General features: G+C 52.2%; 9 protein-coding genes across 9 annotated transcripts; 4 read left to right on the plus strand and 5 right to left on the minus strand.

Annotated features, from left to right (window-relative positions):
• Positions 1–11: 11 nt before the first annotated feature.
• Positions 12–2,114, plus strand: VRTR1 (putative C6 transcription factor; the record flags this gene model as incomplete). Its single annotated transcript, XM_041684815.1, has 1 exon — positions 12–2,114. The coding sequence occupies one exon, from the start codon at positions 12–14 to the stop codon at positions 2,112–2,114; it is 2,103 nt and encodes a 700-aa protein (XP_041538961.1).
• Positions 2,115–2,572: 458 nt separating this feature from the next.
• On the minus strand, positions 2,573–3,511 carry AKAW2_20136A (uncharacterized protein; the record flags this gene model as incomplete). Its single annotated transcript, XM_041684816.1, has 2 exons — positions 2,573–3,459; positions 3,508–3,511. The coding sequence occupies 2 exons, from the start codon at positions 3,509–3,511 to the stop codon at positions 2,573–2,575; spliced, it is 891 nt and encodes a 296-aa protein (XP_041538962.1).
• Positions 3,512–3,542: 31 nt separating this feature from the next.
• AKAW2_20137A (uncharacterized protein) lies at positions 3,543–4,184 on the minus strand (the record flags this gene model as incomplete). Its single annotated transcript, XM_041684817.1, has 2 exons — positions 3,543–3,550; positions 3,674–4,184. 2 exons carry the CDS (start codon positions 4,182–4,184, stop codon positions 3,543–3,545), a joined length of 519 nt encoding a protein of 172 aa, XP_041538963.1.
• Positions 4,185–4,656: 472 nt separating this feature from the next.
• AKAW2_20138A (amine oxidase) lies at positions 4,657–6,909 on the minus strand (the record flags this gene model as incomplete). Its single annotated transcript, XM_041684818.1, has 4 exons — positions 4,657–4,886; positions 4,966–5,874; positions 5,929–6,514; positions 6,568–6,909. 4 exons carry the CDS (start codon positions 6,907–6,909, stop codon positions 4,657–4,659), a joined length of 2,067 nt encoding a protein of 688 aa, XP_041538964.1.
• A 1,149-nt stretch (positions 6,910–8,058) lies between these two features.
• On the plus strand, positions 8,059–9,938 carry AKAW2_20139S (Zn(II)2Cys6 transcription factor; the record flags this gene model as incomplete). Its single annotated transcript, XM_041684819.1, has 4 exons — positions 8,059–8,210; positions 8,273–9,085; positions 9,141–9,341; positions 9,395–9,938. The coding sequence occupies 4 exons, from the start codon at positions 8,059–8,061 to the stop codon at positions 9,936–9,938; spliced, it is 1,710 nt and encodes a 569-aa protein (XP_041538965.1).
• Positions 9,939–10,305: 367 nt separating this feature from the next.
• On the minus strand, positions 10,306–12,341 carry PEX30 (PEX28-32 family peroxisomal membrane protein; the record flags this gene model as incomplete). The annotated part of the gene is made up of 2 exons (XM_041684820.1): positions 10,306–12,200; positions 12,329–12,341. 2 exons carry the CDS (start codon positions 12,339–12,341, stop codon positions 10,306–10,308), a joined length of 1,908 nt encoding a protein of 635 aa, XP_041538966.1.
• An 810-nt stretch (positions 12,342–13,151) lies between these two features.
• PAM16 (import motor complex subunit PAM16) lies at positions 13,152–13,714 on the plus strand (the record flags this gene model as incomplete). The annotated part of the gene is made up of 3 exons (XM_041684821.1): positions 13,152–13,154; positions 13,261–13,647; positions 13,709–13,714. 3 exons carry the CDS (start codon positions 13,152–13,154, stop codon positions 13,712–13,714), a joined length of 396 nt encoding a protein of 131 aa, XP_041538967.1.
• An 894-nt stretch (positions 13,715–14,608) lies between these two features.
• AKAW2_20142S (D-arabinose 1-dehydrogenase (NAD(P)(+)) ARA2) lies at positions 14,609–16,009 on the plus strand (the record flags this gene model as incomplete). The annotated part of the gene is made up of 1 exon (XM_041684822.1): positions 14,609–16,009. One exon carries the CDS (start codon positions 14,609–14,611, stop codon positions 16,007–16,009), a length of 1,401 nt encoding a protein of 466 aa, XP_041538968.1.
• Positions 16,010–17,108: 1,099 nt separating this feature from the next.
• Positions 17,109–19,265, minus strand: AKAW2_20143A (putative topoisomerase family protein TRF4; the record flags this gene model as incomplete). The annotated part of the gene is made up of 3 exons (XM_041684823.1): positions 17,109–17,687; positions 17,743–18,433; positions 18,487–19,265. 3 exons carry the CDS (start codon positions 19,263–19,265, stop codon positions 17,109–17,111), a joined length of 2,049 nt encoding a protein of 682 aa, XP_041538969.1.
• Positions 19,266–19,439: the final 174 nt, after the last annotated feature.

The following is a 19,439-nucleotide window of genomic DNA, read 5'->3' on the forward strand; positions in this document are numbered from 1 at the left end:
CTTCCCCATAAATGGAGGATACAAGGAACCTTGTCCCACTTGCTTCCGCCCCGGCAAAGCACCTCTCTCTTGATGCGCACAATAGCTCCTGCGAATCCGCCTCGTCAACCCCGATCCGCTTCAACTGTCAAGCCTGTGTGCGCAAGAAGATCAAATGCAACCGCGCGGTGCCCAAGTGTGCCAACTGCATCAAGGCCAAGCTCGAGTGTGTCTATCAGCCACCACCGCCACGGCGCAAGAGAAAACGTAGCCCGGGCGAGGAAGATGTACATGAACGTCTGGCACGTTACGAGCGCATCTTGCACGACCACAATCTTCTTCCGATAGCCACTCCCTTGATTACTAGCGGAAGAGACTTGGAGGCCTCAGCAAATAGTATACAGGCACCGACTCCGGGGACAGCGGACTCGCAGGCTGACGCTGCAGCGGATAAACTGCTTCCCAACTATGGCAATTCTCGCCACATTGACGATGTTCTGCTCCTCGACGCTGGAGAAGGTGACCTAGGTGAGTTGTCCGAGTCCGAGCAACAAAATCATAATGAAGATGAGCTTGGTCCCGACAAAGCCACTCCAACCAATCTTCTTGGTGCCCTCGCCGCGCATTCCATCTTGGACGCAAGTATGAGAAGCATGATAGGCCTCACCGACCTTCACCCTAGTTACGAGCATGCGGCCAAGCTCTGGTGTGCCTACGTGGAGAACGTCGAGCCTCTTTGTAAGATTCTGCATGTTCCGACAGTCGCCAAGATAGTTGAAACCATCTCCAAGCACCCAGCCACTGCCTCCAAGAATGACGAATGCTTGCTGTTTGCCATCTATCATTTCGCCGTATTCTCAATGTCCGACGACGAGTGTTCACAAGAACTCCATAATTCCAGGGCCCACTTGATGCACAAATATCGAACCGCAGTCACCCAGGCATTGGTAAATGCGTCTTGGCTGAAGACGAACTCGTTACCGGTTTTACAGGCCTACACTCTTTTCCTTATCTCCTTGCGCACTCAAATCGATTCTCATACCTTCTGGATTCTGACTGGTATTGGAATTCGCCTGGCTCAACGCATAGGACTGCACCGAGACGGCGAGAGCATCGGTTTACCCCCATTTGAGGTCCAGATGCGCCGGCGGCTCTTTTGGCAACTGCTACCTCTGGACAGCTACGCAGGTCAAACATCCGGCACGGGTATATCCATCTCACCCGGCAGCTGGGATACTAAGCTACCGCTAAACATTAACGATGACCAGATCTTCCCCGGCATGACCGAGCCGCCTCATGACCAACGAGGGGCATCGGAGATGATCTTTTGCTTGGCCCGGATGGAGCTGTCAAATTTCTACACTCGAACCGGGGTCCAGCAGAAGGGGAGCGGGGGGACAATCGAGTTCCGCACCCCAGAGGAGATCGAGCGACTGATCGACGAGGTGGAAGACCTCATCGAGAAGAAGTTCTTACGGTACTGCGACATCTTGAGCCCTTTGCACTTTCTGACTACCGGCGTTATGCGATCCGCCATCAGTGCTGTCCGGTTACGCGCGAGGATGCCGTTGCTCAAGCAAGAAACCATAACCGACACACAGCAGAGACAACTCTGCAGGCTTGCTGAAAAGGTGCTCGACACCAGAAATGCCATGTATAGTAATCCCGCAACCCAAAAGTTTCGCTGGCAGCTGCAAGCGTTTTTCGTGTGGGATTCCCTCCTTTGCATTCTGAGAAGCATTGCCAAGGTTGGGTTTTATTCAACATCAGAGCTCGATGCTGCCTGGAAAAGGGTCTCAGAGGTCTACGCGGATCACGAAGCACTGAGTCAGGGCCGAAGGACCTTGTATGCTACGATTGGTAAGGTCACTTTAAAGGCCTGGCTACTAAATCCGCCTCGTAATTCATCGCCCGAGCCGGGTTTCATTACTACGCTGCGCGCTCAACACAAACCCAAAGGCATCGATCAGCGAGATGGCAGCGTATTTGCTGTTGACCAAACTACAGATGGGGCTTTTTCTTTCGACGAGCTTTTCGACGATATGAGCAGGGCCGACCCCAATGCCTTCAAGCTCGACTCGTCGGCCGATTGGCTATTCTGGGACCAAATGTGTGGAGACACCAGTCTGGGCTGACAGGAAGGATGCCCTTCACCATATATATCAATATATCTACGGCTCCATTCTTACGGAGCGCAGACCCTGAGATTATGCATCTGTAACTCATGCAAGAAATACCATGGCCTATGAGCTCTATGATCACGTCGTCTCATCGTGCCGCTACCTTGCCCGCCCAACGCTGGAACGGCCAGTTGGAGGTGCGTGTGGTCATCGACTCAAAGTCACCTCTGAGTGCAGGCAGTCATGCTCGTGCTCACTTGACCACAAATTCTACGAATAACCAGTTATATGCGCCTTTCTATCTAAATGGGAGTGAATCATCAACGAACTATATAACAGCGATCTCGTACTCAATAGGGGAGTTTCTCTATGACAATAATCTATGATACAATACGCATACCACCCATCCGGACATCCTTCCATCCAACGACAACTTCCGCCTGGCTTGAATCGCCAGCCACCAAATCCACTCATCAACCAGAGGCATAGTCAGACATGGCACGCAACCGGGGCCCGAATCTCCAGAAGACAAACGGCCCGCCCAATCCAAAAACCATAGCCGTGAACGCCAACACACTGGTACCCCAACCATACCCCAGGGCGTTATACATATAAGGAGCAAAGAGCGGGAATCCAAAGCCGCACAAACTCCTCAGCACAGCACAAGCAGCCAAAGCACTAGCCGCGTAAGTCTGATAACTGTCCACAATATACGTCTGCATGCCCTGTAAGCAGGAGATCGTGCCCATGGTATAGATCAGCGCACCGATATTCGGCATAATCCAATGAGTATGTCCAATGCTCCAACCATACCAGAACAGCCCAACGATGCTGATCACCGACCCGACAGCCAACGACGGCATTCGGAACTCAGGTTTGCCAACATCATTATTCCGGGCTTTAAGACCACGATAGATCCGGTCCACCAGCTTGAGGTTCAAAAACAGCCCGATGAACGACCCAATCGCGATGGACAGATAATTGAGGCCCCCAATCCCAGAGCTCTCATGGTACACCTCAGTCCATATATCCGGGAAAGTCGCAAACATCAAATACGTCACGCCGAAGACGTACGCCATATAAAGCGCCATACAGAAGACAATCGGCTGAGTCGTGAACATGCGCACCGGCCGCTCAAACGCATGAAGGAGCTTGTATCCCAGACTCTCGACTTTCTCCGCGGTATGAAGCTCCTGGTTCCCTGTCTCCTTGACAAGAGCATCTCGTCTCCTCCGTAGAATCGTCCCGGGTTGACACTCCCTCAACCAGAACACCCCAACAATCTGCACCACGACAGCAGCAGCAGACGTAGCCCAAAACACCCACCGCCAGGTCGAATACTCGGCGATAAACCCTCCGGCTATCGGTCCCACCACAGGTCCCAGTAATGGTCCGAGAGTATACACACCCATAGCTTTTCCCCGTTCTTCCGCAGCCCACATATCACTGTCCTCAATAAGTCAGCTCAGCTCATCTCGAACCCTCCCACAGACAACACCAAACTCCCCCATCTCAAAGACCCAAAAAGAAAGAGAGAGAGAAAAAAAAAAGAACTACTAACCTAATAGCCCCACCTCCCACAGCCAACGGCGCACTCCCCCCGGCCCCCGCCAAAAACCTACAAGCAAACAACACCCCCTTGTGCCTCGCAAACCCACACCCCAAATTCCACCCCAAATACCACAAATTACTCACCTGCAAGATCCTAACCCGTCCATATACCTCCGACGCGGGCCCAAAAAACACGGGACCAATCGCATACCCCAAGATGAAGATACTCAGGGACAGATATATCTCGAATTCGGAGTGTATCATGTCCAGCGACTGCGCGAGATCGTTCATTGCTGGGGCGATCATCGAGGAGGAGATGGGCGAGATGAAGACGAAGAGGGAGATGGACCATGTGTTTTTCCATTTGAGGTTTCTGGGCCAGTTCTGGGGAGATTCTGGGTCATCGGGTCCGTTCCAGGTGATGAGGTTGGGGGATGTGTCTTTGTCTTTGGGGGGTGAGGGTTTGGTGGAGTTGGGGATGGAGATGGGAGTGGGGGATGATGCTTCGAGGTCGTGCTTGTCGAGTTCGGTCATTTTTTTTTTTTGTTTGGTCGGTTGCTTTGGCTTTGCTGCAATTGTTTATTGGTTTAGGGTTGGGGGATTGTGTAAATATACTATTGTCGTTATATCGATGTTGTGATTATATACTTGTATGGGTGGTGTGTGTATCAGCCAATCGTAAAGCTGGATGCTGCTTCGGGCCCGGATTGTCTGCTAAGGACCAATGTGGTGGCCAATAACAGACAGGTATGGATCGGGCCCGAGGTAGGGCTGGTTTGGCGAACAATTTCCGATGGATATACTACTTGATATCATACTCTTAATGACAAATGAATGCTCAAAATGAATGCTGAAGTATGAAGTTTGAATCCATCTGATTCATGGTATATACAAAATAATAATTATACTATCACAACGCCAGCAACGTGCTTATGTATCGTAAATCATACACCTCCCCTATCCCAGATGCATCGCGAAATCTCTAAACAAAAGTGGTTGTGTTCCTTTAGTCCATGCGCTTATATAGCTTGGCCTTGCTGGATCCACTGCAGCAGGAGGGGACTGCCGCAGCAGGTTCCGGGTGGAGGGTAGACTTGTTGAAGGTCTGCGACGACTGAGGAACATCCACGGCCGGGTTCTTCGTGAAGAAGCCGTCGGGACGCAGCATCACGCTGATGCGTTCCATGGGCATGACGGGGAAGTCTTCGACGCGGGGGTTGTGAGTGATGCCGAATGCTAGAATGTACGTGTTAGCTGAATTATCCTTGATCTCTGTACATGTACAACAAAGGGGGTAGGGAGTGGTAGGACTTACTGTGCCAGAGAACCACGTCTTCGTTCTCAGTAGGGTCATTCCGCTTGGACCAGGTCTCCACGCCAACAGCGCGTCGGCTCTGGTTGGTGAACTCGCCCGCAGCATACAACTCATCGTCTTGGTATCTGGTCACCCAGATGGGCTTGGTGGCGAACTCGGCACGACCGTAGCCAATGGCTCTCTTGCTCTGGAGGAGCATTTGGCTAGGTGCCGGGTGGAGCTTGTAGGAAATGGGCTTGTAGGTGATGGGGTTGATGACGTTGTCGTTGCGAATCTTGAAGACCCGGTTGCGGTTGATGTCAAGGTCGGCGGAGCCTGCCTTGTCCATCACAGTCTGCTCAGTGGTGTAGCCAACGAGCCAAGGGTTCTTCTCGTCTTCGGGAAGAGGCACACTTTCCTCATAGTAAACAGTGTTCTTGTGGCCATCCAGGGCCGGGTCGATGCGGAAAGAGAACATGTGCTGGTGGTAAGGAGCCATCACACCCGGACCAACGTTGGTACCCCACTTGACAGTCTCGCCATTGGTGTTATCAAAAGGCACCGTCGATAGAATTCCGGTTGCGCGCACTTCCAGTTCAATGTTGGCGGCCTGGTCGAAGATGTAGGCAAAGATGTACTCGTAGTTAGCGACGGTGCAGATCATCTGCAGGACAAGCTGGCGGTTGCGGACCACGGTAGCAGCGCCGGATCTGTAGTTGGTGTGCTTGTGTTGCAGGCCATTGTCCTGCTCGTGCATGCAAATGATGTTCTTCAGCAGGACCGGGTTTCCCTTGCAGTCAGCCCGGTAGCCGTCGAAGTACTTGATATGACCCAGGCAGTCGCAACCCAGCGTTAGCTGGTTGGCGTTGAGACCAAAACCGACATCGCCAACGTCGAAAGCTTGCTTGCGGTGGTAGGGAGCGCGAGGATCTATCATCCATATTAGCATATCTTTCTACATAAAAGATGTCCGGTTCTGCCTACCTCCGTAAGGGACGGTCATTTCTGATACCGCAAGGCGGTAGAAGACGCTGCGGTTATCATAGGTGACGTTGTAAAGAACCATGCCCTCCCGGTTGTTGAAGCCAACCCTGAAGCGCCACTTCTGCCAGTAGACAAAGTTGCCATCCACCGAGAAAGAGGGTCCTTCGGGTTGCTGCACAATGTAGGGCTTTAGGTCTGTCCGAATGGGCTCATCCTGCAGGTCATGGGCGTATTGGACTGCCTTGACGGGCTTCCAGGGCTGAGTCTCAACGGCCTGTTCCTGTGCATCCGAGCCACCCGGCAGATAATCCATGCGGATCAACTCATGTGTAAAGGCATCGAACACCGGGGAGAACTTGCAAGGCAAGGAATAGTGGTTGTTTTCGGGGTGGTCTACTTCCACCATGTACATGAAGCACTGGAACATCCGTCTTGACTCGGTCAGACTCTCGGTGCCGTACATCCACGGGTCATTGCAGACAGTCATGCCGGGGGGTAGCTGAAGCTTTGCAATTTCCGCCTGCACTGCGGGGTGCTTCATGCAAACTTCTTCGATAACGGCCAATTCATCGATATCCACTGGAGGCTGAGGCCAACTGTTAGCGCAAGAACTTCATAGTCAAATCAAACTGTACACACCTGGACTCCCTCTGGTAATTCCTTGACGTATACGACGGATGCGGTGTCCGCGTTCATCAACGCCTTGCACCATGCGCCGGTATCAAGGCGATAGAAGTAGGAGTAGAGAAGACGCGCGGGCTTCGGAGGAAGGGGTTTCCTTAACCTCTCAGCCTCGATGTATGGGACGACATCCTTCTTGATGGGCTCCTGGATATCAATACGATTGTAGCGCAGCTTGACACCTGGGAAGGCAGCTTCCAGGATCCGGACCGCCAAGCGGATTTCTTGAGGCCGGACGGGATCAAAAGGGTGAGGGCTGGCCGAAGTGGCCAAGCTGGGCCCCTGAGATGCAATTGACATGTTCGGAAGGCGCGCGTGTGTGTGCTTGATGGGGAGAGATGATGCGACTGGGGAAATGATGAAAGATATATTGGGACAAAGTCCTTGGGGGAATCAGGTCATATCAAGAAGGATGAGATTGAACAGCAAGTGTCCATTGCCCGGGGGGGCAAACCGAGATATATGTAGTCCATTGAGCACTTCACCCTTTCGGCGAGGGACCCAGCACAAAGGCAAAAAAGGGAAGCTCATGGAGAAGGTGAAGCCGCAAGAGACCCAAGGATCTCCACGGTCTGGATGGACATGCCTAATTGGGACAAGTGGGGCGGCGGTAAGTCTGGGACTGCGGCTTCAAGATCTCGACGATTTGTTAATCTGCCATGGATTGACAGCCTGATAGCCGCCGTGCATTGGTCATAGAATTCCCCTTGCGGTCTCCCTCCTCCGTTTCGGGGTCCGAGGAACGCGAGGATAAGCGATGCAAAAGGCGCTCGTTTGCCGAGAGACGTAATACTGGACATTCATTCCATCAACATACTTGTTCCGTATAGTGGCATCCAGCAGATCGGACTCGACGATAAACTTCCCCCCCTTCCCGCCGATAACGGCTGTCTTTTCCTTATCTCTGTAGCCACATGCTTGCTAGATAAACGAGTGCAATTGTCAGTACTCGAATGTCATACTCGATATTTTTTTCCCTGCATTTCTCAATTACTCACCCGGAGATCTTCAGCAAAGGAATCTCGAAAAGCGGGGGAATCTTCTCCATCTCCGATAAAAGCTGCCAAATCTCAGCGTATCTCCTTCCTCTTTGGGTTTAGCGCCGACTTTCCCCGGCCCTTCTTGGAGGCTCATCCTTCGTCTCTCTTTCTGTCCTTCAACTATTTCCATCTGGTCTGCTTCAAGCAAGGTACACTTGCTTGGTGACTCGGTCTAACGGTCAACCGGCTGGTGTCCTGACAGATCCATTGGCTGCCGGCTTTTCTCCATCTGCTTAGTATCCGGTTGATGCAAGTTGCCGATGCGGAAATATACATCCACGACCGAACCAGACTACTCCATACTAGTAGTAGTCCCACGCATCATCGAGAGAACAAACCAGCAGCATTGATTTCTATAAGCCTAGATAGCCTGGAATATCCTTTTTAATTACAAAACTGCTCCTATATCATGACAGTATCCAATCCTGCAACCATGGTGCAACAGCCTTCAACTCGGACCCCGACGAGGCGGAGATGCAGACGAGAAGGCGCCAAGTGGACACGGTCTGGCTGCTTGACATGCAAGCGTCGTCGGAAGCGGTGTGATGAAGCGAAGCCCTGGTATGATGAAGTTCGCCCCCGGTACTAGGGTATACGAGGCACTAACTACTCGATTACAATAGCTGCCATAGTTGTGCCAGGTTGGGCTTGAAATGTGAGGGCTATGGCTCAATGTGGGCAGAGCCTTTAGATCCATCAGCAAATATCTTCAGCCAATTCAGAGCACCGAAACGGCGCAGAGTTAGTACAACATCAGTTTCAACAACTTATTCGCGTGTTGCGGGGGAAGAGCTCTGGTTGTCCCCGAGCTCCTCAGTCTCGAGCAGTCTATCAACAGCGCCAACAACTCCGGCGGAATCTGACAACAGCAGTCTATACTCTTGGAACAATGAGAACAATGAATATGAAGACAAACAGGTTACCATAACTGACTTTGACTCCTGCGATACACTCACCGTGGCTTCACCCATGCCAAGTAGGTACTTCAGTCATCTTTCGCATCACGATACGCACTATCTCCAGTATCACACCGAGCTGGGCTCCAAGCTACTAGCCAACCTCGAGAGTATCGACAACCCCCTTCGATCGTTTCTCATACCCCGGGCCCTATCATCGCCTCTTCTGATGAAAGCTTTGTGTGCGGTATCTGCAACACACTTTGCAAATCGGTCCCGGGACAAACAGGAGGCCCAGACAGCCGCAACAGACTACTACGTTCAAACGCTGAGTGGACTGCAGTCGACAATTGCCGAATATTCAGCGCGGACCCTTCCCGATGAGGCCATCCTGGCGGTAGCCATGCTTTGCAAGTATGAAATCGTACGCGGAAGCGTTCAGCAGTGGACCGCGCATCTGAACGCCCTGCAAGAGCTCATAGTGGCTCGCGGTGGAGTTAATGCCCTGAAAGATGACATGAGGGAATTTCTAAGCGGCTTGTAAGACTCGTTCTACAAATTACCTGCCTTGAAACCAAAGCTAACCACACCATAGCTACATCTATGCCTATAACATGGCCAGAATCAGCAACCGCAAACACATCAACTACGACCTTGATATTGGCAACGTCAAAATTTCCAAGCTCGACATCTACATCGGCTACGCAGAAGACCTCATCAAGATATGCGCCCGAATAGCCGACCTCCCCACCCTATCTCAGGACCCTGTAGCCTTGGACCTAGAGGTCCACTTAATGTAAGTACTCCCTCAACAACATCCACAGCTCCCGCTAACCATCAACCACACAGCGACACATCCCTCCGAGACTGGGCACCCACCAACACCGAATATATCCTCCCACGGGGCATAACCGAATCGAACCTTATTCGTCTGCGCATGGTCGCCAACTGCTTCCGCGATGCTGCGTACATCTATCTCCATTCCACTCTGGAAAGACTGAACCAGAGAACGGCATCACCACTATCTCCACAATTTGCTGCCCCATTACAATTAACACTACATACGCCATTCAAATCAGTACCATCACCATCAATCTCCCTCCCCCGATCAACCGCATTACATCAGCTCTTGTCCAGAATTAGGGAATTCCCACTCGACGAACACTGCGAATTCTCTGCCCTTACATTCCCACTCTTCATTGCTGGCTGCGAGAGCAAACATCCCTCAGACCAGGAGCTCATTATACATTCATTGGATAAATTAGAGGCGAACTTTGGCATCGGCAATGTGAGAAGAGCAAAAGAGATGTTGAGTATCCTCTGGGCGGGAGAAGGGAATGTGCATTGGCTTGATATGTTGGAGCGCTTACAGTGGGATTTGATTCTTGCTTAGATACCACGTACCACTATACTACATACTGTATGTATGAACAATAAGTGAATACTAAATTCCGTATGATAACCACTAAAAACACTTCTGATACCACAACTTGACAAGTCTTCGACTTACGGCACTGCTCCGAGCAGATCTTTCTTGGGTAAACAAGGGTATCTCCATTTCATCAAGGCGTTAAACCGCACAGAGTAATAATAAAGGCTAAGAAGAGAAGTACCCAAAACACCCCGTCCACCAGACGCAACAAAAGCCCGAAATAAAACAATGAATAAGAAGTCCGCTTTGCAAGAAAAAGAAAATGCCATTCTCTTGAGACGCCGCCAGTTGCAGTGTAGCTTCACCTCTCCTTCATGACTGATTAAGATCAGCTCAATCCCATATTGACCTCATCACCTAATCCCATCTCTCGCTCGGCTCGTTCAGTACCCCCGGTGGCGCGAGTGCCCCAGCGGTCTAGACGGTCCTGAGCGAGAGACATCTCTTTCTCCCTGATACTCCCCTCGCGGCCGAAGCTGCTGCTGTGACTGGCGCTGCCTCCCGAGTAATTGGACGATTTCCGGGCGTGCGGAATACTGATGGGTCGGGTTGCAGTTGCGGTGGACTTCCCGGTTGGCGTGTAGCTGCCGGTAGGGGTGGCGGACTTCAATTTTCCGAGATCTACGGAGGAGTTATTGGTGGACGTTGGTGGAGCAGAGGAGATGCTGCTGGCTTTGTCGCTTACACTCTTCGTACTCCCAAACCAACGTCGTTTGCGGGACTTGGATGAGGTTGACGGGGCGAGACTTTCTGCGTCGGCGTCGACCGTAGATGAGATCTCCTTCTCATGGGCGTTGGCGGCCTTTTCCTGCTCCAGTGACTGGGCGATGCCGGATTTGGTCTCCACTGAGGTGCTCTCGCCCGCTGAGGGAATCTCAACCAGTTCGGCGTCACGACACCACTTCCGACGACGGGTGTATCGATCCCAACCATCTTGACCACGGCGACCGTCGTTCCACTGTTCCCATGCTGTTAGTAATCCTGGAACCTGGACATTTGTCAGAACATGGGAAACAATGTGTCCCACCTTGTTGTCATAGTAGACCCAGCCCCCGCCATCAGCTTTGGCGTCCGACTTTCCTGAATCGTCGGCGCCTTCAATACGCCAGTCACTCCCTTCGACCCAGCGCCACTGAGCATTTCCGTTTGCGACACCGGGCAGCTCAAAGTCCTCCTTAGACGGGACGTGATTCAAATGCTCGTCTGTCCAAGCAGCTCGCTCGGAAGGGAACAGAGAATACGTCCAGCCGATTCCAAGCCAACGACGTTGGTTCTCATAGATGACAAAGGTGAATCTCACACCGGAGGAGTCTCCTCGACGTCTTGTCGCAATGCTCATCGCATGGCCCTGGCTCTGCATTAACAGCGAGTGCGCCTTATCAACTGTAGAAGAAAAGGATAGGCCTGTGATTATGGAGCATATCCGGCGGATCGTTAACGATCGCCAAAGAATGACACGGGACACTCTTGCCGGGCGAGAGTGATAGGTGAGAATGATAGTGCCGAGGGTCATGATAACCCGGCGAGTGGTAATAAGATACAACGGTGGAAGAGTCAAGGCAATCCATATTGGTGTAACGAAGAGGATTCGAATGAACAAGGTTGTAAGAGCCGGTCGGGTGGTGGCAGAAGTCGCTGTCCTCTGCGTGGACAGGAAGTCGGTAAATTCCACGAGTGGCTCTAGGAGAATATTGCAGCGCGTGGTAAATGTCCTTAGCGTCTCCACGATTTCGTCCAGCGTTTCATGCTGATGGGGGAATGTCTCCGAAGCAGCCCTTTGATGACCTTGCTTCTCACTCAAGTGAGCCCTGGAAGACAACGGGGAGTAGCGTCGCCAGTACATGCCCAGAATAAGGCCGATGACCACGAGGAGTGGCCCGGTCCAGGTAATAATCACATCGCCATAGAGAACAAGCGTCCAGAATACTGCTACCAGCAGGAAGCTCTGCCAGCCGTCTCCAGTGGTCCATGTGAGCAATCCGACGAGCTTGTTCAACGGGAGAATAAACGGATGCGAGTAGGCCAATGCCCGGGTGATCTGAGGGGGCGTGGCCACCAGTAGCGGCGATTTTCGATGCACGATGATGCTGGAACGCTGCCTCGATGTGACGGACGAGCCTGAGATGGTGGTGGGGGAGAAAGCAGCGACCGTCGGAGGCTGAGAGTCAGCATGGTCCTGCGTGGATGATGATGGGGCCATGGAATCTATCCACGGAATATCTTCTGTCGCGACATTAGTATTCAGGGCGGTAGTGGATGAGTGCGGCTCGTCCACGTGGACCAGATATTCGAAGAGAATAGGAGGTGGAAAGTCGTCAGAGTCAGAAAGTGCATTTGTTTGTATCACCTACCGAGAGCTGCCATCCAACAACAGAGACGTCATATGCATCCAAGGTCATTGCGGGCGGTGAGACGCGGAGAAGAGAGAGGGAGAAGGAAAAGGGCGAGAGACACACAATAAATGCTGGTCAGACCCAACGAAAGATGGGGGACCAAAAGTTAGAGACAAGGTCCCTGGAGGCCGATCATCTGCGGGGATGGAAGGGGGGAATAGCCTGAGATCCGCGGGTGCAGCTGAGAATTGAAGCTTTTCGTCTGCTGCTCGGAACATGTGACAGCCTGCCTCGCCCGGATATTACCATACCATACACAATTTGCACAATTTACACAATGTGGATATCAAGTGACAGGCCGGTATGGATACCGTCAGTGACCGTTACATACGTATAGATGCGATGCATCAGTCAAGGAAGATGAGGTGAGAGACACACAGTGAGACCCTGCAATAACAAATCATTGTTCTATTGAATTTGACAAATCAGCAGATACACAGCAGCTGAAGTACTGTATCAGGTAGGGGGTGAGTGCTTTCTTTTTGACGGTCAAATAGTATCGAGTCCAATAGTTGGTTGGTCTACTTTACATCCAATCCAGGAACCAATCCGGGGACGCCTCAGGCCGCGGCGGTACGGCAAAACGGACTAAAAGCGCTGCCGAATTTTTCCCTCTCCGTCTGTTTCCATCGCCATCGAATCCGCTTTCCGCTCCCCTTCTTGATCCAGCCAGGGACTCCCTCCACTACTCCCCGGTCGCATCATTTCTTTTGTTCGCTGTTGCTCCTGGAGCTTTGATTAATTCTTGAAGTCCGTTCATCGGCTATCATCTCCAGTCATCATGGTATGTGGAGACACCCTCACTCCTCTGAAGCCAATATGATGCCTTCTCTATCCCGATCGGCCGCCATGCTCAGGTATACTAACCTTACTCTCTTCTCACCCAACAGGCTCATCGTATCGTCACTCAAGTCGTCGTCACGGGCGCCCGTGTCTTCGGCAAGGCCTTCGCCGAGGCCTACAAGCAAGCCCAAGCCTCCTCCAAGTACGCCGCGCAGACGGGCAAGAAGGTCGGCGCCAGCATGTCTTCCGGATTGACTCTCGACGAGGCCTGCAAGATTCTCAACGTCAAGCCCCCGCAAAACGGCGAGGCCAACCTGGAGCAAGTGATGGAACGATTCAAGAAGCTGTTCGACCTCAACGATCCCCAGAAGGGTGGTAGTTTCTACCTGCAAAGCAAGATTCTTCGGGCCCGGGAGAGGTTAGAGATGGAAGTCCGACAGGCCGAGCGCAAGATGGCCGAGGAGAAGGAGCTGCGCGACGGCTGGAAGCCCAAGGTATATAAGGACCGGTGAATGCGTTTCTTTTTACCTATAGCACCCGGCTCAACTTCTTCAGGAATGATTGATTGCTCTCGGGCTGCCATCTGGGAGTTCTTGCGTTTCGATCGATTTAAGCTTGGCTCTCATCAACAGGGTTGAAGCATTTGCACCGACCATCGGAAGCCCCTCTTAACGATCTCCTCGACCTCCTGTTTTTCTCCCTCTCGGTTTTCGCGGCATAGCATGGCGTTTTGGTGATTCCAACTTGCAGCTTGGAAAGAGTTTAGATTCCTATATTTATATGGTGGCTTGCATCTCGTCGAGACAGATGGACTCGGACTTGAATGAAGGGCATATGGCATATCAGATTCCAGGCTGAGTCGACGGTCTGGGTTGGTTGCGCCTTGTTCGCCGGGCCATTTTACGTCCTGACTGAGAGTATATGTGTATATTATTCGAAAGACGAAGGGCCTACGAGCCTAGCAGGGCACAAGGATGACCCTATCTTTGTGTTCTTTTCTTTTTTTCTTCTGTTCTTAATGATCCCTTCTCCCCTCTTGTGTCCTGTTCAGAGGATTGATACCTGTACTTTAGTACCCTCCACGATTGCGTGGAAGGTCATGATTCCACTGAGAGTTGTGTACAAATGCTAGCATCGTTCACAATCAATCATGAGAAATTATCTTCCATCATCTTAAGAACATCACATCAAGCAATGCTCATCGGTAGCCATCATGGCGCCATCGCGGAGCGGAAACGCCCCAGCGGGGAATATTGCCCGGGTGAGATTCCCTTATCTCCGCCGCAGATTTTCTTTCCCCTCCTTTTGCTCTTTTATTACTTCCCCTCGCCATCCTCTTCTTCCCTCTCTCCCTCTTCCTTTCCTCACCCTCTTCCTCTCATTCTCTTCTTGTAAATACTTTCTCTCCTACTTTCGACTCCATCTACACAGCAAAAACATAAAGAAACACCAACAATGCCCCGTCCCTCCACCCCCCTCTCAGCGGCCCTCCCGCCACTGATAATGGGCACCGCAACCTTCAACAACCAATACAACCACGATCCCTTCGCCCTCCCCACCACTGAACTGGTCCAGCGCGCCTTCACCTCCGGCATCCGCGCCTTCGACACATCCCCCTACTACGGTCCCGCCGAAGAACTCCTCGGCCGCGCCCTCGCCACCGACTACGTCCGCACCCAACACCCCCGCTCATCCTACCACATCCTCACCAAAGTCGGCCGCATCGCCTCCTCCTCCTTCGACTACTCCCCTGCCTGGGTGCGCCAGAGCGTCCGTCGCAGTCTCCAGCGCCTACACACCGACTACCTAGACGTTGTCTACTGCCACGACGTCGAGTTCGTCTCCCGCCAGGAAGCCCTAGCCGCTATTCGGGAACTGCGTCGCATTCGCGATACCGAGGGCACCATCAAGTATGTCGGCATCTCGGGGTTCCCCATTGACGTGTTGGCGGAAATAGCGGAGCTGGTTCTCCGCGAGACCGGCGAGCCGTTGGATATCGTGCAGTCGTATGCGAATTACACTCTGCAGAATACGAGACTCTTGTCGCGCGGGTTGCCGAGGTTTGTGGGTGCAGGCGTGGACGTTGTAACGAATGCGTCCCCGTTGGGCATGGGTCTGTTGCGGAGACAGGGCGTGCCGATTGGGAGTATGGGTGACTTCCACCCCGCGCCAGATGGATTGCGCAACAAGATCCGGGAGGTTTCGGATTGGGTCGATGGCCAGGGTGAGAAGTTGGAGGTTGTGGCTATCCGGTTTTCGTTGGAGAGCTGGTTGCGCGAAGGAAAGCAGGTTGGAGCGCTGGGTGCCCCGCTGGCTAAGGCCGGAGATGCTGATCCGGGATTCATCTCCGTGGCTAGTATGGGCACTGGGGAGAGACTGGGAGTTAGTGTGATGGGTGTGAGCAACTTCGAAGAGCTGGATGAGACCCTCCGTGTTTGGCATAGCATCGTGGATGGATTGGAGAACAAGGACGAGGACGAGGACGTCGAACCGAAGTCCTCAGAACTGCAGCCCCCGTCCGCTGTGCCTTCTGCCGCACAGGCGCCTGCTATCCTGACCCCCTCGGAGGGGATCATTACCGACCGTGCTTGGTCGAAAGACAGACGTGGTCGCATCTCGTCTCTGGCTCAGCATATCCGGACGATCCTGGGCCCAGAGTGGGCTGATTATGCCTGGGACAGCCCGTCTCCGGATTTTGTCAATTCGTTGTCTGCTGAGCATCTAGCTGCGAGAGACAAGGATGCTGCTGCTGCTGCTACTTGCGCTAATGATGAGTCCATGGTGACGCCGCCTCTGGAGGCAGTTGATGCGGCTGAGAAGATACCCACTGCTGCAGCGCTTGATGTTGTGCTGTGATGAAGATAGTTGATCCCTTTATATCTTATACATTCCAGGCCTGATTGATGATGACTTATGCATATGCATTGTTAAGACACGACTGTTTGCTTTGATGCTTCTTCCATCTCTTTGCTCACTGCATAACTATGCCCTTCATTTAAAACAACTAGACCGCATACCATTCCTGCAATGTCTGTACATGACATATCACTTATGATCTTAACACAACTCCAGCACGCACACATGCATAGAATAGACTACCTACCTACCTACCTATCCCGCACTCCAAAGTCCAAATCTCCACCAACTCCCAAACCTCGCTCTTCCTCTCCAAGCGACCGCATATAGCGCCCCCTTGATGAGAAGGATACGGGAAAAAAGGGATGGAAGTAAGGTTTTGCAAATCCACAAGAGAACCCGCGAGGGTCTCCGTGTGAACGTACGGTACCAATTCGATTTTTTCATGCTTCTAAATTTCAATCAATATTTTGCAATTTGCTGCTGCTGGCGTAGCCAGGTAGGTAGGTCATGGAAGGGAAATCCGTCTCTGTTTGACTGATCGATAGCAGGCCGGTTGTTTGTGGACTCACATCTGGCCTGAGATCATATCACACAGATCTATTAAACCTATAGAAAGGGGGGTGTGTGTGTGTTAGCGGAAGGACGTGTGGCGTGGGCTGTTGGCCAGTGGGTTATGATATGATAGGTAATGTGAATACCAACCAGATTTGACAAGTGAAATTGAGTATCCAAGCAACAGCTTCTATTGAGCTTGTTAGTGAGATATCTTCAGAATAGTCCATTTCGCGCTCATAGCCCATAGCATAGTGTCATCCACATTTAGCATTGCTCCGATATCCCCGAATGAACAGCAAAAGAAAACCACCCCAGTGTAAAACCATGCTCCCAGATATCTTTTTTTGTAGCCAAGGGAAAAAAAGAAGGGTATCAGACGCTCAAAGGCGGACAAGAAATCAGAAAGTGAGAGAAAGAGGAAACTATCCCAGGGTATAATACAGAAAATGTGTGCCCACTGGTAACCCAAGACGAAAGAAAACTGTACAAGTCTTAAGTCGACTTCTTTTGAAAGAAGCCCCCTAGTCCTGGCTGGGAGATATTACATCCCCTTCTCTCGCATCAAAAGGTCTCTGTCCATATCTGATTGCGACTTGTAGCCGCCCAGACTGATGGCCTGCTCATTGCTGATCGAGTAGGGAATGGACGGTATGTCGGGACGCAAGCGCTTGAGACGAGCAGAACGTTCCCGCGCAGCTTGTTGCTTCTTTTGCAGCTTAGTCATTTTATCCTTCTGCGATTTGGGTGCAGCAGGAGGGGGGTTTGGAGGGAGAGGTGGAGCAGCATCAGCCGGAGGGGACTCAGGAGGAGGGGGCGGAGGAGTGGAATCCCGACGGTACCGGGCAAATCTTTCATCGGTGTCAAAGACCTGCCGGAGCTGCCACCGCTGCTCAGTGTACTCCTCATAGTTTGCGGCAATAATGGCTTCAAGGATGCTGGCCTGCGTCTGGCCCGCTGTGGCTGTGGAGATCATGCGCTCCTTGAGACGTTGATAGGCCTCTGAAAACGCTCTGAAAATCAATGCAATCTCCCGTGTTCCACCAGAAACATCGTTGTCGGCATTGTTGGGATCCTCAATTGATAGACGGGGACTGTTATTGAAGGAAAGCTTATAGACCCTCTACACAGGAATTCATTAGTCGGTGTGCACACAAACCATCATTGGCAGAGCTTACCTTATTGAAGTAGCCCGGTGGGTTAAAGCGAATTCCAACGGAATCATAGTCAAAACCGTTACCGTAAAACTCGAAAAAATCCATGAGAACGCTGCCCAGGTTCGGTGTCCCATGACCATGCGGCAGGTGCTGCAGAAGACTCGTGACGAGACAAGTGATGGAAAACCCTCCCAGGCCGCCAGTTGGGACTTCATTGAGGCCGCGAAGGAGCAAGAATTGCTTAATGACGGACACGATAACAGGCATTGCGGGATACTCAGCCTTCCACTGCTGGAAGGTTTCGTTTGCCACTAACCCGCTGTCATTGTCGAACGACAAGTCCACCCTCAAGCCAGTCAACTTGTCCACGAACTTCAGAATGGGTACTCGGGCATGAGCGATCGTCTCGATCGAGTTGGGCACCGCAATGTTCAGGTTCTTCAAGAATGCAGAGAATGCATAGATCTGGCCTTTCCGCTCACCAAATGTTTTGATACCGTTGCGCATGAAATTCGTGGAGAGTAGTACAAGGTCAATATCGGCAGTGGGCAAATATAGACCCGACGCAAAAGAGCCAAAAGGCCGAAGTTGCACCCCATAGTACCTGCTCTGGAATGCAGCCTGTAGCCTCGCCACCAAGTCCTCTCGCACGATCTGTTCATAGCGCACGGGTTTGACCCAGTGATAAAAGCTGAGGATCTCGTTGTGCAGCCTGCTTTGAGTCAGAATAATTGCTTCTTTCCTTCACCATAGATTGACACGCACCTTGCGCCCACATGTAGACTGGGAGCCATGCTACTTGCCCACGGTGTTGCATTTTCCGACGAGCGGGCTCTCCACTCGTCAATGATCGAGCCATCATCATAGTATTTGCTCAACGGCTTCCCAGTCTTCTTAGAGACACCCTTGATCTCATCATCGTATGTCCTCTTTCTGTTTCCAAACGCCGAGTCCTTGCCCTCCAGCTGGCGCCTTGGTCCGGTTGGTGCACCTTCGGGCGCGTTTCCGCCGCCTTCATCTTCATCAACCAAGCCACTCAGCGAAATAAAATCTTCGTTGGTCTTCACCGCATCTTCTTGTGTGGGTTGTGCCGCCGCGGTTGCAGCAATCCGGGCCTTGCGAATCAACTTGACGACGTCCACTCGCTTACCCTGGGTCTCATCCGGAGGAGGCAAGACCGTATAGGGATCGGGGTTGGACCATTTGGGGGCCGGTGGTGGTGCTGGAGCAGCCGTCGCGGTGCCGGTATTGTTGGGATCGACCGCACGCTTTTTGCGCGGGTGGGCTGCTTCATCCTCATCCTCCGAAGAGACGTCCATATCGGCTTCCTCGCTATCGCTAAGGTTCGCCACAGGCGCGAACTTCAAAGCCGGTTTCGAGTCCGCAGCGCCGGAGGGAAGTAGCTGTTCTGGGGTTGTCTCTCGCTTAGATCTCAAAAGCGGCCGTTCGGAGGTTCCAGGGCGCGCATAACGGAAAGTGAACTCATGTCGGGGTTGGTGTCCTGACCGTCGGTCATTTCCCCGAAACTCGAAAGCCGGCGGCATGACGGGAGAAAGGAAGGAACGAGAATCGAAAAATAATGTCAAAAAATGGGAGAATGACGTGCAGCGACAACACAGGCTGAGATGCAATCAACCCACAACGACGCGCCTGGCGGATCTTTTTTTCAAATGGCGGCGGCGGAATGAAAGTCTGGAGCTGCGTTGGGAAGGCGGTGA

Source organism: Aspergillus luchuensis, chromosome 2 (assembly GCF_016861625.1).
Source record: "Aspergillus luchuensis IFO 4308 DNA, chromosome 2, nearly complete sequence".
NCBI lineage: Eukaryota > Fungi > Ascomycota > Eurotiomycetes > Eurotiales > Aspergillaceae > Aspergillus > Aspergillus luchuensis.